The following is a 23,878-nucleotide window of genomic DNA, read 5'->3' as shown; positions in this document are numbered from 1 at the left end:
TGGGCAGTCCCTGTAATCCTAGATTCAGATGATTCAGGCGAGAAAAAACATCAACCAGATAGGCCAGTCGTGTGAGAAACTTGTCATCATGCAAGTGTTCAGACAAGTAAAAATGAAGGTCAGTAAAGAAAACGTGGGTAAGCTCGTCTCTCAATTTAAAAAAAACGTGTCAATACTTTCCCCCTTGATAACTAGCGCACTTCTTTCTGTATGTTGTGAAAGCGTTCATGGTCGCTGCCCATATCATTGCATAGTGCAGAAAATACACGAGAGTTCAGGGGCCATGCTTTAACAAAGTTAACCATTTTCACAGTAGTGTCCAAAACGTCTTTCATGCTGTCAGGCAGCAAAAAGCCTCTCGATGGATGCTGCAGTGTACCCAAGTGGCGTCGGGAGCAACTGCTTGCACGTGTTATCACTCCACTATGTCTCCTTGTCATGGCTTTTGTACCATCAGTACAGATACCAACACATCAACCACCAAAGTCCATTTGATGTCACAAAGCTGTCCAGAACTTTAAAAATATAATCTCCTGTTGTCCTGGTTTGCAGAAGATGATGTCTTCCTTAATTGACCTCCAATAAACGTAACGGACATATACCAGGAGCTGTGCCAGGCCCAACACGTCTGTTGACTCATCCAGCTGTAACGAATATAATTCACTGGCTTGTAGGTGAAGCAGTAATTGTTTCAAAACATCTGCATGTCACTGATGCGTCGTGAAACAGTGATGTTTGATGAAGAGACCGTCTGTATAGTTTTTTTTTGCCTTTCCCCCCAGCATTGTCCCAACCATAGCCCTTCTTATTAATGGTATCTGTTGCTTTTATACATGTCTTACTACTCGAAATACGTCTTAATTCGCGTTCAAAAAACTAATGTGGCTTATTTTTCAAATTGACATGTTTTGTTTCCAAATGTCTGCGCAAGAGTGAAGGTTTCATCAAGTTGTGAGAGGGTACTTTTGCGCATATAACACACTGTGGCTGAGGAAAGGCACTACTTCCAATATAAGTGAACCCCAAATCAATGTAGTTCTCATCATATTTGCTCATCGATGGTTCAACGTCCCTGTCTGTTGTTCGGTGCTTTCCCGGTTAAGGGGGCAGTAGCTCTTCGGCTGCATCAGATTCACAACTGGAGGTTGAATGTTTGAAGGTGTCCATGCTAGCTGGGCTAAAAACAAATGTAGAATTACTGATGCTAAGCATTGGATGTGCTCGTGGAAGCAGAACTACCTGTCGTCGACAGGTGCAGGTGTAGTACTGCTGGTAATAGCAGTACTAACGTTACCAGTAGAGTTGTATATGTGTCTATGGACCCGTGCATTAGTTTTTTAAAACAATTTATCAATTTTCGAGCAAACTAAATGAGCAGCAGCAACGCTTGGATACATACCGGACCGTTTGTGGAATTCCCCCGAGAGAGTAACAGTTAATAGATTGGATGTTAATTATTTGACTAGGCTACCTGTATTTTACATTGTGTTGTCATTTCGCTGAACACCAGATGGTTTAATGAAACGAGGTTGCTCAGGGGAGAAAAAAAACTCAGGGAGAAAAAAATAAATGGACTGTTTGAAAATGTGAAAAAATCTATACATTTTAAAATGTAAATCACATTTTCATTTTGCATACCACAGTTTGGGAATACCTAACCTTTTATACCTCATCAGACACCATACATCCCACAATGCCTTTCGTGTTAAGGCATTTTGTACGCAGCCAGCCATCAACACTGTTGCGCAAACAAGCTCCGTAAGTACAGAATAATCCACCGATTAGCTATTTATCGCCACAAAATGACAATCAGCAAAGAGCTGATCTATTCTAGCCTGAATTTTCGCAAATGAGCAGGCTTTGAGATTGTGACTGAAACATGTCATACTGAGCATTTCGAAGTGTAGCAAACTAGGCTAACTAGCTATTCAGCAATGATGCTAATAACGCCAGCTAACGTTACCTAGTCCTTACTTTGCTCCTCTATGTCTCAATTTAATATTAGTAAATTACCTCTGCAGTGAGAAGCTACAGTTCAGTTAATTACTTTTAGAATGTGTCATACGTCAAGGTGCATGTCACATTGTGTTGGTGTTCACGCCTATATTTTGTTTGCTTTTTTCCAGGTTTTGGAGACTGGTGTTTGGAATCTAACATTATCATGGTCAACGTACTAAAGGGTGTTCTTGTCGAGTGGTATGCATGCACAAAGCCTACCATATTTTATGATTATCAAACTGAAATCAATCAAGCTAATCACATGAATCATGCAGAAAATCCAGCCTGTCTGATATACTGTACCAGCTATGATAATCAGATGTTTCAGGAGAAAACCACAGGTTTCATATCTTCTTTCCTCACTACTTGACACAGTGACCCTGCCATGAAGCAGTTCCTACTGTACCTAGATGAGACCACTGCCCTGGGAAAGAAGTTTATCATCCAGGACCTTGACGACACCCATGTTTTCATTCTGGCTGAGGTGGTCCACATACTCCAGGAGAGAGTTGGGGAGCTGATGGATCAGAACTCCTTTCCCATCACTCAGAAATAAAGAAGGAAGTAGATGCTTCAGCAATATAACAAATGATATTCTTCACAAACATTGAACTGTCTGTTTGGGGATATTTGTTCAGTGAAAAATTTGTATTTATAGGTATGAACCTTTATTCTGCATGCCAGCTGTCCATGTTTTTTTCCCCAGTTATGTGGAGTAATTCAAGGAATTTATTTTTAAATAAGAAACGTTTATTTGTTTTTCATCCAAACTGGTGCAAATATAAGTTTTGTTACGTGTGTTGTCTTGATCATGCTTTAAAATGAGACTGGTGGTGATTAGCCTACACTGCAAAATTACGAATGACCAGTGTTTAAGCCCACTTTAATTCACCTGTTTCTATGGTGTATATTCATAACTTTTGGATGGCTTAAATTAGATGTAATAAACTTTTGTACCTGTCTCAATTAGCTTTAAATTGTGTTTTATTATACATTTCCTGCACTCTTTTCTTGTCCATGATTAGGTTTCTTGGGTTTTTACGGTAAAGCCAGCCAATTGTTATATTGCACAGTAAGCTTTGAAGATGTAAACAGTGAGGATGGAAATATACCCAGTCTCTTTGTTTTTATTGTGAACGGGGAAGAAAGAGACATGATTTTGTCCATGCAACAACCAGTACAGAAACGACCGTCATAATCACTCTTGCGCATGTGCCTCACACCCACCAAAATTTGGCGACAGCTGAGCTAGCTAGCGGTAACGGTCGTTTGCTAACATCATGGATGAGTTTCAGACTGGAGAAGAGGTTAGCTAGATGTTCAAAATGGCTAATTAATATATCCACCTAATTAATGTAACATTTGTTTAAATGTAATGCTATTTGAAGACGCATGTTAGCAATGTTAGGTAGCTAGCTAACGTTACTGTTGTTCCCCAGCTACTATAACTGTTCTGCATGCCTTTGTCTTTGTATCCTGCCAGACTGCCTTTGTCGTTGACGAAGTGAGCACTATCATCAAAGAGGTACTTTTTGCCAAACGAGAAGTTAGCTCATCGTTGCATTGGTAGGAGACATTCATGTTCAGCAAAGTCGCCTAGCTATTTGCTACATTGCAACAACTCATCACCCCGCTGCCTGTTGCTAAGGACATCATGCCGGGATTACGTTGGTTGCTAGCCACATCAATATGAGTAATGCAACTAATGTGGGCTGTGACACGTCTGTGTATTCATTTGTATTTTCTCTGGATAGTCAGTAATTTCAGAAACTAAGCCTGTTCCTCTTTTTTATGTCTTTACTGTCTTTTCAGTCAGTAGAAGGAGCCATAGGAGGAAATGCCTATCAACATAGCAGAGTGAACCAATGGACCACTAATGTAGTGGAGCAGTCCCTGAGTCAACTTAGCAAACTGGGCAAGCCTTTCAAGTACATTGGTATGTAGCCCTGAATGCAAGGAAAGGAAAAGTGTTTGGCTGGGCTATATCAGGCCATCATTGTAAATAAGAATTTGTTCTTAACTGACTTCAAGTTTTATAAAAGTTCAATAAAAATAAATGAAAAATAAAGCTGCATCAGTGTTGGGGGGAGGCACATATAATTGAAATCAGTTACTTTATTTCCTGCACTAAAATATACCATCACCACTTTCGTTGATGGATCATCCTATACAATGATCATACTTACATTCCACATTGAGATGGATTTGTGTGTTATTGCTGAAAGGGGTCATTTAACTGTTGTTTCTCTTTCTCCACAGTGACCTGTGTTATCATGCAGAAAAACGGGGCAGGTCTACAGACAGCCAGCTCATGCTTCTGGGATAACACCACTGATGGTGAGAATCTCTCACAAACACACAATCTCTACAACCAGATTATATGAGATAGTCTAGAGATGGAGATTCTGTTATTGATCCCACCTAACCTTCTCTTCCAGGAAGCTGTACAGTGAGGTGGGAGAATAAATCCATGTACTGCATCGTCAGTGTCTTCGGCCTGGCCATCTGAATCTACCGCCTGCACTCAATTACACTACATGAATGAACGTTGGTTTTTCCATTCCGTCCAAACTGATTCTTAGCATAAAGCCCAATATTATACCCTGATGATGACAGCTCGTCTGTCAAAACGTTGGTTATTCAATTATTGCATCTAAGCTCCTAGAGTGTGCGGCTCTTTTTTTCATAAAGCCCACCATACCAAAGTATTTCTACTGCTTAAAGACTTTTGTGCATCTTGTTTGTTTAGATTTTACGAGGACCAATTTGTCATGTTAGGATTTGTTAGTGACGTTTCAATAAATGTTTTCAGTCATTGCTTGTTTGCCAGCTTCCAATATAACCCCCAACTATAATTCATTCTACCACAACACCTATAGGCCAGTGAAATGCTGGGTAGAGGTCACCCCAGAGACACATTGTCTTATCGTCAGATAGCGTGATGACTTCATCTGCACTGATCAGTTGAGGACTGTCATGTAGGAATGACGCCCCGTCAGAAGATAATGCCCAGAGACATGCTTGTTTTATAATTTACAAGTTTTAATTCATATTTGCTGTATACACAAGTGCTTTATTTACATGTGATACAGTATTTACAGAGTGCCGTTCTAATTTAGTCAAGAGTCTACCATAAAGAAAATCATGGTTCTTACTCAAACCTCAAAATAACCACCACAATCATCTCCCTATAAGCCACAAGTATATATATAAATAAGATGCTCCATCACAAACAAAAAGATTTCAGACTGCAGTCAAAGTTTGGAGGAAACTCCTGACCCTGGTACAAAGTGGAAACAAGGCACCATCTTTATTAGAATACATGTTTGGAGGATCAGTGGTAACTCTTTCCTTCAACACAAACATTTCATTCATTTGGTTCAGACAGAAAATTACCAATGGTTAGTGATGAAAACTAACTTGCCTCCTTGAGCCTGTATCCATAAAATCCTGCATCAGGTTATTGATTACAGAAAGAAAAAAGGTACAAAACAATAATCCAGAATGTTATTTGGTTAATTTGTACAAATGAAATTTACATATAGCCAAAGTACCTTTGAAGTAAACAAAAAATAAAAGCTATGACAGGCAAGCTAAAATGAACGATGGAAGGGCCATATGACAAATATGCTACTTGAGTATTCCTTTAACACACAGATGTCAAACTCATTCCAGGGAGGGCCGAGTGGCTGTGGCTTTTCTTTCCTCCCTTGATTGATTAATTAAGGTCACTAATTAGTAAGGAACTCCCCCACACATGGTTGTCTAGGTCTTAATTGCAAGGAAAAACCAAAAGCCTGCAGACACTAGGCCCTCCACGGAATGAGTTTGACACCACTGCCTTAATATTTCACAATACACATTTCACAAGACATCACAATCAAATGATTAGGCATTAGAAGTGTTTGAATGAACTTCAGGAATCATCCATATCTAAAGTCTAGACTATTGCTTCGGGAATGTGAAAACTGAAAACTTTTTCCATAGCTATTAAACAATAGTGCCATAATTTTGGGGGGCAAAAATGACATACGATTTGGACACCAGGAGTACAATCATACAGTGGCTTCACTTAGGAATGGATTGGCAAAAGAGTGGGTCAACTGCTACACCTACTCAAGTTAAGGTTCTTCCTGCTGGTTATTGTAACGCATGATGGTAGTCCGGTAAATATTCAGAAAACTTCACTTCTATGGGTATTAGATTGATGGATATGCATGCTTATACTCTGGCTATTAACAGAGTATATGACAAGCATACTACAGTGAATTGCTGTTCTAAACTGGTTTTACAACCATTTCAGATAAAGGTCTTGGATAAAAACAGTGGCAGCATGGTATGTTTTTTTGCAGAATTACACCCCCCCCTCAAACTCAGAATGTCAGAGAGCTTAGTAGGAATGGCTAAAAACAACACATTTCAAGCACAAAAGAGACAGTAGTGGTTTAACACTAGTTACATTGTGATTTTTGTATAAATAATAAATCCCATGATCAAATGTGTCACGCTTTCCTTCAAAGTTAATTTATATATCCAAGAATTATGATATGCGGCTCATGATAACCAAAAGATAGTGTACAGAACGTTTGTTTTTATGTGGCTACTTGATGACTAAAATGCTATAAAACATTTGACCATACCTGCACACCTTTCCTTTCTTTGAATTTACATTCAGAATACACCATTTTTCAGTTAAAAAATATATTTATGTACAGTTACTAGGGCTGGCACAATTACCGTATAACCGCGTAACCGACGGTTGTGGATGAAGACCGCCAAGACGGGACAGCCGGGCATTCGTGCATTTGAGTCCGTTTCTGCGGTAACATGTATTCTTAACGTGATGAAACCTTTTCGCTCCTTGCTGAAATAAGAAACTAACAAACTCCCCCCACAATGCATCAGAAAAATAAGTAATTACATTTCTATGGCAGCACATGCAGTCAGGAGCGAAGGAGGAGAAAAATGTGTGTAAAAACAAAAACGGTTATTACGGAGACCGCGGTCATTTGGCTGGCCAATTACCATCATTCAAAATTCAATGACCTTCACAACCCTAACAGTTACAGTATTTTACCATTTGCATTATTTCTGCAAACGTTCCTTATTTACAAATGGTGGTTCATTCGTTGAATATGCTGTCCAATGAGGGGATTCGATTAGGCTAGCCCAGGCAGGCGTAGTTTGCACCAAGTGAAAAGTGATTGCAATCGTTTTGTGACCGGGGTGCTTCCCGGGCATGAGCCGGGTGCCCTGTTCTGGCCGACAGCAAAGTCGGCTCAAAACAAAAAAAAAGTGGCGTAGGTTAAACACGTGGAGTGATGAGTAGGATTCTGTGTTCACAAGCAAAAGTGACTGATTAAAAATCTTTATCTGCCTTCCCAATGAAAACTAGTTAAAATGTTAGCTATTCTTTTGAGAAGTTATTCGTTTTGAGAAGGGTTCGCCTCCCTCACAGTCTTCACCCGGTCACGTGATGGGCACTGCCAGGTGCAACCCGGGCCAGTTTAATAGAATCCCCTCAAGGATTCAATCAGGACAACAGGGGAGTGAATGACGCACCAATCAGGAATGGATCAGTCGCTGTCGCTCTCATTCTGGTACTTGGCTGTTGCTTTGATGGCACGGCCATTTTGCAAAGGCATCTCCTCGTAATCGCTCCTTCATAGAAAATAAATACATACCAGTCTGAGCAGAAACACATTTAGACATTCAAAGCAGGCATATGCAGACTCCGATATCTAGAATTGATCTCAAGACAGTGACGCCTACATCTTTAAGTAGAACGATGTATAACAAAGGCAATGAGAGACAGTGAATTAACATGACTACTTACCCATATATGACTTCATCATCTGAGTCATTGAGCATGGAGAATGCAGGATTATCCTTCAACTGGGAGTCTAATACACAAGATAATGAGATTGACAAGGCAATAAAGTGACCAGACTCATCTTTCAAATCTCATTGCATATTTTTCTTCTCCTCAAGAATCACTTACCATAAATGGCGTCTTTTGAGGGGGAATACACAAATGCTAATGTGTACAAGTAAAAGTTGAGTAATCCATAGAAAGATAAAAATTCAGCTGGTATGTCGAGTTAAGGATCAGATCTAAGTAAACGTATCTAATGCATGCAAAGCTCATCAAGATGACCATTTTTTGAAACCTATGCTACTGACTGCAGAATTCACAATAGAAGAGAAGACGTCAGTGGCAGGTAGCCGAGCGGTTACGATTGTTGGGCCAGTAACCGAAAGGCTGCTGGTTCGAACCCGAAAGCTGACAATATTAAAAATCTGTCCATATGCCCTCGAGCAAGGCACTTAACACTGATTGCTCCTGTAAGTCACTCTGGATAAGCAAGTCTGCTAAATGACAAAAAAAAAAGAGACATTGACAAGAAAGGATATAGTTCTGGTAATGGGTTGACAACTCAGCCACAAAGTTGTCTTGCAGAGCCTTGGCACCAAACCTAAGATAGAGTATCGCCATGCTAGAGGGAATGGAACAAATGAGATAATATTATTATTATTATTATTATTATTATGTTTGATCCGTCCAGTTTAGATACTATGACTCAATAGAAGTCAACAGGTGACAATGGCCATACCTTATTACCAGGACCACAAACGTCAGCGCAGTCAGAAACTTCAGCCGGAGATCTGATGACCAAGATGAGACCACAGTACAATAGAAAGAATATTAGGAAAGGCTAAATGAGAGTGGATGTATCAAATGCAACTCATAACTCTATCGGGATTAGAATATGACAAATGCATCATTGTTACCGGTATAGGGCATGTTCTTGAGCTCAGAACAAGCTCTGACGATGAGGAAGATGAGATACAGGACGTACAGGGTCACCACCACCAGGAAGAAAATCTTCATGCCCTGGAAGTACAACAAAACCTTTAATCAACATGATGGGCGTTGCACTACTACCTCCACCGTCAATGTCCAAACTTCTACCAGGTTGAAAAATATATATAATTATACACTGGACATGTGCTTCTGAATTTTCCATACAAATTATCTCACAGAAGGTAAATGTGTTCCACTCACCTGGAAGTTAGCGATGTCCACTTTGTACTGGTAGGTGGGGTCCTGTAGCTCATTGACCCTGTGGATGTAATGGAAATTAGAGCTCATAACATCCTTTTCCAAACAGAGTATGTTATACAGTGTTAGTTTGACAGAGTCCTTCAGACTTACGTTTGCCATATCCCCAAGGTAACTGCTGAGAGCCACAGGAGGCCGACAATGACCAGTTTAGGAAGATAGAACGTCAGACACTTCCTCTCTCCCTGAGACAGGAACCAGAATAATCCAGGATAAAAAAAAAATATTAAAAAAATAAAAAAAACAGGACACCAGACTGATTTTGGGTTCCAATACTAAAATATAGAGTTTGGTTAAAGATGAATGTGAGACCCACCTGAACCCGGATGCCGTGGTAGACACAGAGCCAGAAGAGCAGCAGGGAACACAGGAAGAGGGCCTGGAAGAATGCATCCAGAGTCCTCGGAAACCAGCTGTTAACCAGGAACGACAGTGGGAAAAATGGATCTGAAACACAAGAACCCCAGCCATTAAAACAGGTAAAAACCTCAAAGACCTAAAGACTGTAGTGTATATGGGTTTTAACAGCAAGGTTAGGCCGTCAGAAGGGTACGTTCAAACATATTACACCGTTTAAATATCAAGGCCTGGTGTGCAGTGGAAGGCACAAAGGAAAGAGTGGTAAACAACTCAATGACTCACCGTTATACAGCAGTAATAGAGGCAGCAGGATGGACATCCACTTCTGCTCAATGCCCCAGTCTCTCATGGAGAACTTCCTCAGAGAGTGAGCAAACATGCACTGCAATACACAACAGCAAAGACTAACATACAAAGACAAACATACACAGCAGAAACAATAAAGATGGATTCAATTGCATAGATCTCTTACCGTCACCATGAAGGTCAAAACCACAAAGACAAACCGGAACCAGATCTCCACTTGAGAGAACGAGGGATTATACATCTTCCACTGAGCGAGAGGAGAAAGAAATGTGTCATTGAAATGCAGTTCAAAGCCATTGTGTGTCAGTAGGATGAGACGCATCTTCAGAAACAGCCAGCTGACAGTTTAAACAGGTTTTCCAGCCAGTGTGTTGTGAGCTCACCATGAAGTTGACCTTGACTTCGTAGGTGATGTTCTCCAGGCCTTTGAAGCTGACATTGATCTGGTACTGTGTGTAATTCAGATAGCCCAGGTGCACCACGATGATCTCATCACACTTCTGCAGGAGGAAACAGCAGGATAGACGCCTTATTCATTGACCAATTGGTTGGTTGATAACTGATTGATGACTGACTATTCAATTGGCTGACAAACTGGTTAACTGATTAATGAATGAATAGACCGATATATTGATTGCCACTCACAGCGCCACAGTGCAGCATTCGTGATTTCTGGTGCACGTTGCTGCGGATGTGCATGACGCTGGCATCCTGCATGACTCCCTTCAGCTCCACGTTGATCTCAAAGTGCTGCAGGAAGTCCACCACTGAATAGAGACAAAGGCAACAAAAAAAAAGTAAATATCCATATGACATGAAAGAAGGAAAAATACCATAATTTATAAGGGAGTAGATCTCACCAGTGCTGTGTTCCACCTGCATTATACAGGTGAGCCATAGCTGTTGGTTATAGGTGGAGAGGGGCGGGGACTGCAGGATGAAGGGACCAGTCTGAAACCAAATTAGATCCATACTCAGAACATCACAATGTCAAAGAGTGGACATCAAGCTGTGTCCAGGACTTGTGGCATCTAAGTGTTCATTTTGGACTGTGCACTTCTTCCTCCCTTTTACCCTCCCAGTCTCACAAATATGTGTAAGCATCAGGGTGGTGTGAGTTTGTGCACTAATAAAAGCCATTTCTGACGTAAAGCAAACAGTTCAAGCACATTCCCTGCGATCCTGGAAAGACATGTATTTATATGTTTGCTTGTCTTACCTTTATGGATTGATTTTTGTCCAGCAGTTCATCTCCACTGTATTTAGTCTCCGCAAGGATTTTAGGACCTGCAGAAGAATGAACAAAGTAAGCAAAATATTTCTCCAGGACCAGGTCAGGACCAGACAAAGTTCCTGCACAAACAGGCTTGTCACGCCTATAGGCAAAACTAAGTCCTTAGTCTCCTCGACTAGATCCCTTTCCTACAGCAAATCCACCATTGTGCAGACATAGCATTTTCAACATTCTTTTCACTTTAGGAAAATGGTGTAATATTACCAATAAGGATCTTTCTAGTAAGGCTTTAATTAAGAGAAAGAGAGCAAGAAGAAAGTGGACTTATCAGGATTTCCTTGCAGATAAAACTTCAGCCAGTAGACGCCAGTCATCACCCACTGATTATGTTGGCTGGCTGCTGCATCACCCTAACTAGCCTTTCTGGCTCACTGTTTCCCAGCAGTAATATAGACTTGGGCCCACTGCGGGTATACTAAGAGTGTGCACATTGATAGAATATATAAAAACTACATACCTGCTATACCAATGAAGACAGTGAGGCCAAAACAGATCAAGAACACCACAAAGACCAAAACAAAGTGTCTTTTGGAGAGTGTGTAGAGCCGCATGGGGGCTAGCCTGAAATTGAGAAAGGATATCATGCTACAATCAGTTTCCTGAAAACAATCGGAGTCCTCTCTCTGTGATGATCATTTCTTGATTTAAACACCTATGCTCAAGACATTAAGAGGTTGTCATAATAAAATCGAAGCATAAGCCAACTCAGTAATTTAGGCTAGTTTAGGAAGTGTGAGAGGCTTATTATCTGGCCAGCTATAAATTACACACCATCAGCTTTTGGAAACGTTAGATAAGCAATTAGCCACATTAGAAATGTTAATATATTGCTTAGTAACACACACCGGTACCAGAATATAAGACAAACGAAAAAACACCTGCCACCAAAAACACGGTGGCGTGCAAACTAGTTAGTTAACGTGTAAAGTAACGTAGGTGTGTCTGTCAACTTTGCATAGGATCCCGTTGCAAGCAGACGACTGGCAGAAACTAACGTTTTGAGATTAAAAATGTACGATATGAAGTGGCAACAATACAACTAAGTTGTAGATCGTCTTAAACATGTGAACTTACACATCCATTTCTGTAGATTCTCACTCTAGAATCGAGATCAAATCAAAAAGTCCAGATAAAATCCACATCCGTATACATCAGTCTGTATGCGACAACCAAATGAAACGTCACCACTGGATGTCGCGGGACTGAAGTCACGTGGGGACAAGAGAGTAGGAGGAGCTTCTTATTTTGGCTCAGTTAGAGGGAGTGGATTTGGTCGTTGCAAGCGCATAAATAGATTTTCATCCTCATTTCAACTCTAATGAAAAACATGTGATTTCAATTTTGCCTGTATACATCAAGACCCATCATGCATCCAAACCATTAATGTATATGAACCCTGGATTGCTGATGCTGTGTATTGGCCATTGATAGGCTTTGAAGCCACCTGTCGGCCATATTAGCATTCCCAGGAGGAGCAGTCCATAGGAATTAATGGACAAAATGACATGTATTTAAGTATATTTTATTGTAGTGGGGACAGCAGCATTAGTAATATCAAAATATTATACTTTAAGGAAAATGTTTTAATATATTTTGACATTTTCATGTTTAGCTCACATAATATAATTCAAAAGTATACATTAAGGTATCTGTAATATAATACATGTCAAAAACGAATGTAGACATTAATAAATACATTTCTATAATTTCCTAAATATGTTTTACAATGGTGGGGGAGTGCCAAGATGTAGGTCCCGCCCTGTTTGCTGAACCTGTCCAATATAAACACACGTTTTCGTTCCATTTTGCAACTGTTTGGAGTAATGAATACACCCCAACACTTGTTGCCTTCACTCATGGGCATGTGCCTATATCATTTGGCTTCTGCCATAATGACCTTAGAATTTTCTTGTATTATCAGCAGAAGTAATAGCATTTTTTTAAACGAAGGTAGCCTATAGGGACACATATTTGACGTAAGATCCCATAAAACCGAAAGCTAAATAATGAAAAGCGTATCTAAACCTGCAAAACACGGAACTGTCCAAAGAAAACCAGTGATGCTTTATAGCGCACCTGAACCACAATGCGCCATGTTGAGGGTGGTGCATGGCTGCAGCTGGATATTCTGTAAAGGCTATATCCATATTGTAAATACACATTGACAAATGTTATTAATCGTATCATTATGTTAATACCTACATGAAAATCAAATGCAGTTCATAGGCCTATGTATGCTCACAAATGCTTGTTCATTGTAGAGTAATGATTGAATTAACACAAAAAATACATATATTGGATTATTTAATATTGGTGTAGTGACCCTATAATTTACCTGTAAAAACGATCGTCGCGGTAAGGTGTCAGGTCTTCCTTTAATTCGTTATAGACCTCTTGTATCTTCTTACAGAAATATTTAAATTCACTGTATAGAGGGTTTTCGAAGGCGGAGTATTCGGTGTCCATCGTGCCGGTGTCTGAGGTCTGAAAATGGCGATGGGAAATAATCCGCAGCCTTTACAAAACAACGCCGGTTTCTCTTTTGTGTTCTCTCGTTTAATTGAAACTGCAGGCAAAGCTTTTTTGTTCGTGCAGGTCTAAAGAAAAAGCACGAAAAACGAGGGGGCGGAAGCGAACATACAAATACAGCGGTGAGAATCACGTGACAATTCAGCACCACGGAGAGAGGGAAGCGACTGTGATTGAAGATCAATGCTCCTACAGCTTTTCATCTGCATTTCTGCACGGATACAAGATTTACTACATTAAGACAAAACTATTTTCTATTAGACTTTTTCTAACACACTTTGTTTTAGAGGGCTACTGCTACTAGGAATTTCAATTTTAGCTTTACAACATAGTAAAGTTGATCATTGTTAAATGGAATTCGTAAGCTATTAGAAGAAACCTGTACAAGGATAAAGAAATCATACATTTTCATTATGGAACACCTACAGGGTTCCCACAGGGTTCCATGGCACTCCGTAGTGCTTGAACAATAAAATAGCACATCCCAAACAGACTAGACACACAAAACAAAATCTGAAACAATTACATTTTATTCAAAAGATGCGTGACATATACAATTGTAAAATAATTAACATGGCATGCCTTACTACCGTTCACTATAAACATTCAGTCACCAAATCACTCAGATTTTTTCAAGTTTTTTTTCCTATATATGTCTACAACTACATGTACAAAGCACATTTCTGATCAAACGAAAAGCCAAATCCTACAATGTCTACTACAGGTTACCACCTCAAATGAATTCATTTAGAATCCTAAACCAGTGTCCAAGGGAGATCTATACATGTTTTCAGTGGCTTATCCAAACGGTCATGTCATGTGGACTGATGTGTGAGTTGTATTGAAATAATACACAATCAAAATTGACCAGTCAGTCAACACCATGTATGCGTAGATTTCCATTGCATGGTGAGAATAAACAAAATGATAAAACTCTTAACGGAGTGAAAAAGGTTTAGCTTTCTCGAGGGGGAGAATTGGTGGAAATACACACACTGAAGAAGTTAACATAGATAACACTTATGGGATCGGTTGACCTCACAATTGAACACACTTGACACACACTTCCTTAAATGACTACTACCAACTACACTCAAGGACAGGGCACTTCTTCAGATCTTCTCCCATCCACTGCAAACTTCACAGAACACATATTGAAAAGTTCTCTTCCCTACTTGCCCACCCCCTCCCATGATCTGACAAATAGGCTACACCAGTAACAAACCCCTTTCAACAGAAAGAAATGTTCAGCAAAGTCAACAAGTTATGTACAGCCTTTAGCTTAAGAAAAAAATCTCATAAATAAATGTACAGACCAGCAAAAAGAAATTGAATATTATAGTTTCCCCCACACTACTAGTGTGAAAGTGAAGGGTTGTCAAACAGTGTTGGTGAGGGGAGGACCTTTCTTTAGAAAATATTGCACAACAAAATTGTTAACACAAAATGAACATTGACGGACATGTTTAAGAAATTGTATTTTCTTTGAATCAGGTCCATCTTAATCCCACCCCAACCAACAACTATCACATGCAGCTCAGAGGAAGAAATACAAACCTAATCTAATAATCTCATTGCTTTCAAGACCATGATGTGTGGATCTGGTCCGGAGTGATCTCTCTCTGTCACACAAGTGATCTAGGCCCCTTTGTATTAATCTTCCAAATTGTAGTAATTCCATTTTTTGGCACACATGTTTTGAAGTGATCCTAACCATCCATCAAATAGATATTTTAGTTTGATAAATCATTTTTTCCAATGATATGTTTGAAAATTAGTAGTGTGGATGATGTTGACAGGTATCTTACCACACTTAAGTCCGCAAATATTTGAAGTGTCTATCTGCTTTTGCGCCAGCATCCATCCCCAGCCCTGCAGACTGTTCACAATGCATAGAGACCCAAGCCTGGATGTCTAACAAAAACTAGTCAGCTTAAATGATTGCAGTTTCAGCTTGCCAAGTTCTAACAGGTTAAGATAACCTCAATTAAGAAGAAAGCTATCTTCAAAGACTGAAAGAATAGAAAGATGTCAGGTTTCTCAGGGATTATAGTGTATTTCTATATTTATACTACTGTACTACAGCTATCCGCCATAATATTGAACATACACAGTGGGCTACAATGAAAACAGCTGTCCAACTCCACCAGATCATTTTACAATATTTATGAATGATATGTGGCAGTTATTTACATGACTTAAAAATTATAATAATAATAATAATAATAATAATGAAATGGCATAGGTGAAATATACAAAAATATTTCCTGTACCTTGCTTACTCATTTAGTGTTGGCTTAAGAGTAGGACACGCCTACACGATGACGCTCACTTCACAGAAGTGACAGCAAGTGACAAATTACTTCATGTCAGGGAAACAAAGGTCGGATTGGTGAACTCTTACCTCTAGGATCTTTGTTTGTGTCCCCGTCAACATGTCACCATGATAAAAATGGGAGATACAGGATAACGGTCACAACTATTCTGTAAAACCATTTTAAAACACACCGATTTTGTAGTGTACAGAACAGCATTTCAATTAAGTCTCTGTCTCTCCCAAATAAAGCAGACATCTTGAAATCCATGTAAACAAGGTACTAAGATTGTATAATAAACAACATGAATACGAAGAACAATTACAATGTTAAAATTCATATCTGAATACTGTATGACCTATTCGTAACAAGAGGAAAAACAAATGCAGAGATACATTAAACCATATGAGCTACATCATCTTTTTTTCTCCTTCAAATTCCAAGGACTGCCGTTCAGCTTACATCTTTTACCTCTCCAGAGTTTCTGACAACAGGGAAATCAGACAACTTGCGCATTTGCGTGTGCTAGTGCTCCAACAATACAATGCATATATTGAAACCTCAAATCCAGCCAAGATAGATTTGGATTGTAACAAAACACATGGCAGATAACTAAAAAATAACATTTCAAAAGCCTAGATTTCCCCCCCAGAAAGTTTGATCTTTAGGTGTAAAAACCTAAATGCCAAAGCAGTGTTATAAAGTGATGATAACGGTTTCATACAGCAACGGATTTCAGTGCCCAGTAGTACCTGTACGCTCTGGAAAGAAAAAAACGACATCTTCAATCTTCCAGATAGTTTTTTCAAGTATTACTGCTGCTCCTTTTTAAAACCGCACAGAGAGAACGACTGATCTCTCGGGACCATACCGACAGGAAACCCAAACCGTTAGAAGGTTGTAAGTTAAGTCTTTCCACTAGCTAGCTTTCATTAGCTAAAGCAGCATTTATTTGCATGACGACTACAGAAAGCTGAGCTCTTGGGCCCTGTAAGCAGTACAGGGGACCGCTGACTGTGCCAAGGCAAACTATGGCCCTGCTCCAACGCCTGCAGCCCATGCTTATTGCACCCTCTGGTGGCCACATTGGGCAGTGCAGCACCACAGTGTCTCGTTTTCTCGCTTGCGATGCGATATGCAAACAGAGTTCATTTCAGTCTTTTCTCCAATATTAAAGTAACTTCAAATTAAATAATCTTGTCCTTCCAGCAGGTGTTCCGATCCTCGCTAGTATTCAGTGTAAGAGGGGGTGGGACCTCATTTGAGGCGTTGAGTAACATTAGCTAGAGCCACTGCGAAGGCTTGAACAGCAGAGAACGGGTACTGGAAGTCCAGGATGTAGGCGTTGCCGTCAATCCTGCCAAACTGCATCACCTGGTCACAAACAAACACACAGTCAGAGAACATAGACAGGAAGCTAACAAACATTTCAGATTGTCTGAGCTATTTCCCTACTGAATGCTGAATTATATTTATTCCATGTCATATTCTTATGAACTAATGGATTCAAACTTCCCATCTATGTGTAAAAACTACATCTCTAGCCACCTCACCTGTCTCCCCTCCAGTTCGATCTGGAAGTTTTTGGCTGACTCCTGTGTGACACGTCCCCCAAAGTCCAGCTGGTAGACCTGAGTGGCCTCATTCCACAGTGGCTGCTTGTTGGCCATCACATAAACAAAGCCCTGGCTTCCCAACCCGCGGTCCTCCTTCTCATTGGCCTTGCGGCACTTGATCTCCTCTAGCTCGCTGGCCGCCCGTAGGCTCCTCTTGCTCTTCCAGCCCTTCTTGCCGCTCTGGCACTGGTTGAGCAGCTCGTCCCCGCTGATGAAGAGCTCAGGTTCACTCTCTGAGCTGTCCTGGAACTCGCTGTTTGTGGGAGCCTTGCTCAGCTTCTTAGCTTTCAGCTGCTGCTCCTTCTGGCCTTTGGGCTTTTTCTTTTCCCTGCTGCCCAGCCGCGGGCTGGAGATCAGAGAGTTGAAGTCACCCAGGGCCCGGCCCTCCTTCTTGGATTTGCCTCCCTCGGCGATGGCCGGTGCATTGGCCTCCTCAGCCCTGCCATCTGCCCGCTTGCGGTTCTTCTTGCCAAACTTCTCAGCACTGCTGGGCACGGGGCTCTCGTTGAGGGAGAGGACCTCGTGGAAGCCCTCTCCGGCATCCATTGCCATGGCCTCTGGTGAGCCACCATGACCCTGCAGCTGCAGCTCTGCTGGGGGCGGTGGAGGGGAGGCGGTGGGGGAGGAGGGGGAGAGAGGACTGACTTGTCCACCATCATCTGAGAGAGCTTGGGGGCATGGGGGGCAGTGTCCCCGAGGGGCTGGGCATGGGGGGGCAGGGGTTGTAGGTGCCCCAGGGGGTGTGTAGGGCAATGGGGGGGATGGGGAGCCCGGCACAGGAGCTTCCCCCCGGGTACATTGGAGGGAGGGGGCAGCAGGCCAGGTTAGACAGGTTGGCTGGATAGCCAGGTGGGAGGACCAGGGTGGCATCCTGCTGGTTGAAAGGGACAGGGGCCACCACCTCCTTAGGGGAGCAGAGACGGGGAGAGCCTGGCATGGGCTGCTGCTGGGGACCACTGTAGGTTGTGCCAGGAGCATACTGAAGGGAGATCTGGTAACCTGCAGCTGCAGCGGCAGCCTGGAAAGAGGCAGCACTGGGGCTGGTGGGGGACTTGGGGGAGAGGATGAAAGGAAGCCGGGAGATGTCGAGGTGCTGGGCTGGGCTGAGGATGAGCGGGGGTGGTTTGTGGGGTCCGGTGGGGCCAGCAGAGCTCAGAGTACCGGTCCTTTCCTGGGGCACCCACACCTCCTCAGTGGTGGCTGGGTCCCACTGGTATGGCGGTGGCCTCTTGACTGTCAATCCAGACACATCTGCACCCCCTAGTGCCAGATGCCTCAATGACTGACTCAGTGCTTCATCCTCTGTGAAGGCTGAGTTCACATAGTCAGCCCTGTCTCTGTTCCCACCTCCTCCTCCATTCCCAGAGCCATCCAGGTTGTATGAGGATTGAGAGACTAGGGGAGAAGCGCTGTTGGAGTGGACGATCACCGTGCTGTGAGGAGCTCCATTCCCTGGAGGAAAATCCTGTCTAATGATTGTACCACCTGCGATTCCATTCGCAGTCCCACTGGGAGCACTGCTGGCTGCACTGCTAAGCCCACTGCTGTTACTACTGCACTGACTGCAGGTGTACAGGGCTTTGGGCACCCTTTGTTGGTAGGAAGCCGCCAGTGCAGCGTTTTGGGATTTGGCTTTAGTGGGCAGGGTCCTCTGAGGGTCCAGCATCTGGGAAACTTTGAGAGCGGCCTCTCGGCTGTTCCGCCTGAGTGTGGCATGGATCAGACTGCTGTCCAGCCTCTGTCCGGTGCTCCTCCCCCCTGTGGTGTTCTGATTGGCTGTGTCGGGGTAGGGGGGCGGATCTCCACTGGGTATGGAATAGCGGGGAACGGTGAGCCTGTTGAGGGTTGCCGAGGCGTAGGGCAGCTGGATTTTCTTCCCGTCTGTTGAGGAAGAAGAGGAGGTAACCCGGAGGGTTGCTGAGCTTCCCGGGACCTGGAGCGTGTAAATGTTCTGGTTGCAGACAAGCCGCGTTCGAGGCCGGCACACCTCTTCCACGTTACCCCTGCTGTCGAACGTAGTTATCCGCTCGTAGCCTAGCGGCGTTGGGTACTGTGCCGCCTGCTGGCCAGGAGGATACAGGGAGAACTCTCCCTTCTTCAGGCACAGGTCCACTGGCGGCGGGGTGCCGTTACTGCCCCCAGCCTGTCCAGAGGCGGCGTTGGCTGCTGCAGCAGAGGCAGAGGCTGCAGCTGCGGCCACCGTCCCAGGGTAGGGGGGCGGGGGGTTCATCTTGCTGAGCTCCAGAGGGGCGCTGAACACCACCGTGTCCCCCTCAGCCAGCTGGGGGGCAGAGCGGGTGGGTTTGATCTTCAGCAGGTGCTCATGTTCCACGCTGACCCTTCTCTCAGCCACCAGCCCCCCTGCAGGGTGGGGGACAGGGATCTGGAGCGCACCCTGTTGGAGCTGGTGCACCGCTGCACCTGACACCTGAGAGGGGACAGAGATCTGGAGCTGTTGCTGCATCTGATGGTGCTGTTGTATCTGCTGCTGTTGCTGCATCTGATGGTGCTGCTGATGCTGTTGTTGTTGCATATGCTGCTGTATCTGTTGCTGCTGTTGCTGCAGCTGCTGTGTGTGTTGCTGCTGCTGTAACTGCTGCTGGAGCTGTTGTTGGTGCTGGAGCTGTTGTTGGTGCTGTTGTTGGATGTGCTGCTGCTGTTGCTGCATGTGCTGGATCTGCTGTTGAATGTGTTGCTGCTGCTGCTGGATCTGCTGCTGCTGCATCTGTTGGTGTTGCAGCATCTGCTGCTGCTGGATCTGCTGTTGATGTTGCTGTGCCAGTTGCTGTTGGTGATGTTGCTGCGCTAGTCGTTGTTGCTGTTGTTGTAGCTGTTGATGGTGATGCTGAAGCTGCTGTTGTTGTTGATGCTGAATTTGTTGTTGCTGATGATGTTGCTGCAGTGGTTGTTGATGGCTCTGTGGATGGCTTTGTTGTTGTTGTTGGTGGTGATGAGAGGGAGGAGGCCCAACCAGAAGCCGGCTCATCTCCAGCCCTCCAAATATGACCTGTCCAGGACTGGAGTACCTGCTGGGAACCGTGTACTGGGCGGTCAGGATGGTGTCCTGGCCCTGGTCAGACGACCCCCCTGCAGAAGCCACAGAGGAGATGGCCGTGGGATTGGATAGGACGTCCAGCTGGACGTTCTGATTGGCTAGGAGGGACTGGACCAGGCCGATGCTCTGGGTGGGGGACATGGCCTGGGCGGGACTGTGGATGGGGGCAATGGGGATGTTGACAGTGCAGGGAGGGTTGTCGTCGGCCACGCCCGAGGCCCCGGTGACTGGCAGGTCATCCTCATCCTCACTGAAGACGTTGGGGCTGAACACAGGCAGGTTGATGTAGTCCATAGAGATCTTACGCACCTCCGGCAGGTAGATGGTCATCTGTCTGGGCTGCAGGTGGAGCAGACTTGTCTTGTAGATCACTGAGAGAGAGAGAGAGAGAGAGAGAGAGAGAGAGAGAGAGAGAGAGAGAGAGAGAGAGAGAGAGAGAGAGAGAGAGAGAGAGAGAGAGAGAGAGAGAGAGAGAGAGAGAGAGAGAGAGAGAGAGAGAAATAAGTAGAGGGATAGAGAGAAAGCAATAGAAGGGAGGGGCAAAAGAAAGAGGGGAGAAGGTTGTTACATTCATTGGAATCATAGTTAAATCATTTTAATTTCCCTCAGAAGTAACTGATTGGTAGTTACCTGCACCAAGATTGGTTGGCAAGAAGGTGGCAAGTCCCACAATCTTAAACTTTGTTCCCCAAATGTTGGATGTAACCTGAGCAAGGTAGTTATGCTGTAAAAGACAAAACCCACATTCAAATCAGTACTTCTTCAAATCCCTAAAACTCAAATGTATGATGATAGGACACAAAGGAAATCAGAATGCGGTCCATTACCTGTGTGATGTCATCTAAGGGGAACTCTCTGCGGGTGAGACTTGGGGACCCAATGGATGGCTTCCGGATGGGTAACCGTGGCGACCGCGAGATCTCCTGGGTAGCGCGGGACAGTTTGGGGGACTTTCTGGGGTCAATATTGATTCTGTTGGTAAAGGGACAGACTAAGTCTCTACAGAGAAGGTAGCACATGAAAGAGAAAGGTTTAGGGATGCAGTGAAACAAACGAAACAAAACAGTGCATAACATTCAAGCAGCATTAGTAGACAAAAATGCAGTGGCTTAGTCAGTACTTTATAGGTCCAAACAGAACATGTGGGTTTCCTTGTGAACTCAAAATAATAGAATCGTCCCAAAATGGTGAGTAAAACAAAGAATCTAAATCAAACACATGCTTGTAATTCATTAATGAATGCAGTATAAAGGCTGTTTATTACCTGGGAAGTTTGGGAGACTTGCTGCCTCTGGATATCTTTGGGGATTTCTTGCCGACCCAGTCGTCACTCAGCTCTATATCACTGGAGTCTGAACAGTTACAGCTGTCTATCATCGACGAGATCAGACTGTTCCCATACACCTCATCTGGAAGGAGAGAGGGAAACAGGGGATGGAGAGAAAGAAAGATGGGTGGAGGGTAATACAATGAAGTTGGTGTGATGGGGAAATGATGGGTGTCTGTCTACTGCTCTATGAATAATATCATCAGGGTGATCATTCGTTAAGTCTCACTGACTCAAGAGGCACTACAGTATATCTCTGCATATGGGGATATAAGTCAAACTGACATTGATAGGTATCCAACCTAACCACTGTGACTTGACCAACGTTTATTTCCTTTATCACAACAAATACATATCCCCAGTGTTAACAGCAGAGGGCACACTTCCTTCACCTCTTCTTAGACATGCAAGAACAAACTGACATTAAATCATATCCAATTTCAGACACACACTCACTAACACAACATTTTCAACTTATTTAGTCCCCCAAACTATTGTTTCCAAGTAACTTCTCTCATTCATATGGGGCCCGCAACTGCTCCAGTTTAGGTCAAGATCATTTATTTGATCAGCATTTAAGAGTGAATGGGCTGCATACATTTCATGGCTGGATTCATTTATCACAGGAGAGGGCAGTGGAGAGGGAGGTGATTTATGGTAGATACCAGAGGCCATTAAGTAGTTAACAGGGGCCCAGTCTGCTCTGTACTGTGGCTGGCTGGCTGGGGGACTATTAACACTGAGAACACTCATGCCAACCAACACTGTCTGAAACTTCTTCACCACAAGTTAGTCCTACATGTTATATGAACAGAAAAGTACCAGGGGAGCAGGGAAGGAGACTCTGGCTAGGCAGCAGACTTTGACAAATTATATTTGAGTAACTAACGGTTATTAACAAGAAGATACTGACTTCACACTTTTTAAGTAAAAAGCAGTCATACGAGAAGCTGAACCAGCTCCCAAAGCAACAGAATCATCTAGAATCATCGTTAGAACAGCCATAATGGAGCAGGATTTCAAGGTGATATTTTCAAAACAAACACCACCAACACTTTCCTCACACAGTATCGCCAGAAAACCTCACCTGCTTTGCCGTCCGTCTTGGGGTCCATGATCACGAACTCGGGACGGAGCTTGCTGATGCGTCGGCCCTTGAGGATGGGCACCAAGCCCCCCAGGTACTCCAGGTAGAGGGTGTAGCAGGGCCCGCCCACCTCAGGGTTGTCCTCTGTCCGCTTCATGGTGCAGTGCAGCCGCTCGTTCCCCGCCGTCGGGTAACTCACAAAGTCACGCATATTGTTGGGGTCTGGAATGGGGGGCTAGAGGTGGAGAGAGAGAGAAAAAGGATGAATGGATGAGGAGCATTCTGGCACAAAGCGGTGACTCCCGATGCTGACTCAAGTCAAGTAGCATTTTTATCCCTTGCTAAACACTTTTTCAACCCTCTATCTTACCCTGGAATTATGTCCCTGAATGACCATTTGTATTGAATGTCAGTCTGTATAAACTGCCAGGTGGGTAAACCAGAACCCTCAACCGCCCCATTTCATAGAGTAGCACATCCTCACCCTCCCAGACGCATATCCATACTGTATGCGACATCTCATAAACCCTGTACCTTGATGGTGGGTGTGAAGGCTGTGGTGACGTAAGAACAGAGACGAGAGGGCATGGTGAGCTTTGCCACGTCCTTCTCCTCCCGGAGCGCCCCGGCAATGCCCTGCTGGCACAGCAGCTGCAGGCTGGCCACCCGGTGCTCCACCCGCACCACGTAGAGTACCGGGCCACAAGCCAAGAACAGACGAGAGTCCCGGTGACCCCAGCACAGGGTGGTGATGGGACGCTGGGGAGAACGGGGATGGTGATTATTCTATGGAACTCATAGCATATGATGTGACTTCTCAATAGTATGTTTACCAATGTAAGGTGTTGTGTGTGTGTGGCACTGAAGA

General features: G+C 43.5%; 4 protein-coding genes across 5 annotated transcripts in view; 2 read left to right on the top strand and 2 right to left on the bottom strand.

The window, feature by feature from the left end:
* Window positions 1-1,656: 1,656 nt before the first annotated feature.
* gtf2h5 (general transcription factor IIH, polypeptide 5) lies at window positions 1,657-2,964 on the top strand. Its single transcript, XM_024378215.1, has 3 exons — window positions 1,657-1,758; window positions 2,127-2,196; window positions 2,374-2,964. Exons 2-3 carry the CDS (start codon window positions 2,162-2,164, stop codon window positions 2,552-2,554), a joined length of 216 nt encoding a protein of 71 aa, XP_024233983.1. The 5' UTR covers window positions 1,657-1,758; window positions 2,127-2,161; the 3' UTR covers window positions 2,555-2,964.
* A 138-nt stretch (window positions 2,965-3,102) lies between these two features.
* On the top strand, window positions 3,103-4,815 carry dynlt1b (dynein light chain Tctex-type 1b). Its single transcript, XM_024378214.2, has 5 exons — window positions 3,103-3,305; window positions 3,482-3,523; window positions 3,811-3,934; window positions 4,258-4,335; window positions 4,437-4,815. Exons 1-5 carry the CDS (start codon window positions 3,279-3,281, stop codon window positions 4,505-4,507), a joined length of 342 nt encoding a protein of 113 aa, XP_024233982.1. The 5' UTR covers window positions 3,103-3,278; the 3' UTR covers window positions 4,508-4,815.
* Window positions 4,816-5,019: 204 nt separating this feature from the next.
* tmem181 (transmembrane protein 181) lies at window positions 5,020-13,710 on the bottom strand. Of its 2 annotated transcripts, none has more exons than XM_024378212.2 (17): window positions 13,417-13,710; window positions 11,539-11,642; window positions 11,007-11,074; window positions 10,648-10,738; window positions 10,433-10,554; window positions 10,171-10,287; window positions 9,954-10,034; window positions 9,764-9,863; window positions 9,438-9,568; window positions 9,215-9,306; window positions 9,065-9,122; window positions 8,791-8,893; window positions 8,613-8,664; window positions 8,413-8,495; window positions 8,000-8,089; window positions 7,835-7,901; window positions 5,020-7,659 (listed from the first exon to the last, which is right to left on the bottom strand). In XM_024378212.2, the coding sequence occupies exons 1-17, from the start codon at window positions 13,545-13,547 to the stop codon at window positions 7,575-7,577; spliced, it is 1,575 nt and encodes a 524-aa protein (XP_024233980.1). In that variant the 5' UTR covers window positions 13,548-13,710; the 3' UTR covers window positions 5,020-7,574. The 2 variants fall into 2 exon arrangements, with proteins under 2 accessions (XP_024233980.1, XP_024233981.1); XM_024378213.2 differs by lacking the exon at window positions 13,417-13,710 and adding an exon at window positions 12,156-12,285.
* Window positions 13,711-14,122: 412 nt separating this feature from the next.
* tulp4a (TUB like protein 4a) overlaps window positions 14,123-23,878 on the bottom strand; it is a 55,478-nt gene continuing 45,722 nt past the window's right edge. Inside the window, exons 8-16 of the mRNA XM_042300506.1 lie at window positions 23,545-23,769; window positions 23,011-23,245; window positions 21,861-22,005; window positions 21,424-21,568; window positions 21,227-21,320; window positions 20,136-20,967; window positions 18,219-20,069; window positions 17,479-18,181; window positions 14,123-17,299 (exon numbers count right to left, since the gene is read on the bottom strand). Of these exons, the coding sequence (XP_042156440.1) occupies window positions 17,183-17,299; window positions 17,479-18,181; window positions 18,219-20,069; window positions 20,136-20,967; window positions 21,227-21,320; window positions 21,424-21,568; window positions 21,861-22,005; window positions 23,011-23,245; window positions 23,545-23,769 (4,347 nt within the window). The 3' untranslated portion in view covers window positions 14,123-17,182. The remainder of the gene's footprint in view (window positions 17,300-17,478; window positions 18,182-18,218; window positions 20,070-20,135; window positions 20,968-21,226; window positions 21,321-21,423; window positions 21,569-21,860; window positions 22,006-23,010; window positions 23,246-23,544; window positions 23,770-23,878) is intronic.

The sequence above is a fragment of the Oncorhynchus tshawytscha genome, linkage group LG18 (genome assembly GCF_018296145.1).
Source record: "Oncorhynchus tshawytscha isolate Ot180627B linkage group LG18, Otsh_v2.0, whole genome shotgun sequence".
In the NCBI taxonomy this organism is placed as follows: Eukaryota; Metazoa; Chordata; class Actinopteri; order Salmoniformes; family Salmonidae; genus Oncorhynchus; species Oncorhynchus tshawytscha.
Note: the sequence above shows the minus strand (reverse complement) of the source record. Positions and strands in the feature narration are given on the sequence as shown.

Bases quoted from the DNA above. Each gene is read 5' to 3' on its own strand.
- dynlt1b (XM_024378214.2), top strand. From the start codon at position 3,279: ATGGATGAGTTTCAGACTGGAGAAGAG. The intron at 3,935-4,257 runs GTATGTAGCCCT...CTTTCTCCACAG, and splicing joins CAAGCCTTTCAAGTACATTG to TGACCTGTGTTATCATGCAG. The intron at 4,336-4,436 runs GTGAGAATCTCT...CTTCTCTTCCAG, and splicing joins CTGGGATAACACCACTGATG to GAAGCTGTACAGTGAGGTGG.
- gtf2h5 (XM_024378215.1), top strand. From the start codon at position 2,162: ATGGTCAACGTACTAAAGGGTGTTCTTGTCGAGTG. The intron at 2,197-2,373 runs GTATGCATGCAC...TACTTGACACAG, and splicing joins AAGGGTGTTCTTGTCGAGTG to TGACCCTGCCATGAAGCAGT.
- tmem181 (XM_024378212.2), bottom strand. From the start codon at position 13,547: ATGGACACCGAATACTCCGCCTTCGAAAACCCTCTATACAGTGAATTT. The intron at 10,739-11,006 runs GTAAGACAAGCA...ATTTGGTTTCAG, and splicing joins ACAAAAATCAATCCATAAAG to ACTGGTCCCTTCATCCTGCA. The intron at 8,090-8,412 runs ATATCCTTTCTT...AACTCGACATAC, and splicing joins GTCAACCCATTACCAGAACT to CAGCTGAATTTTTATCTTTC.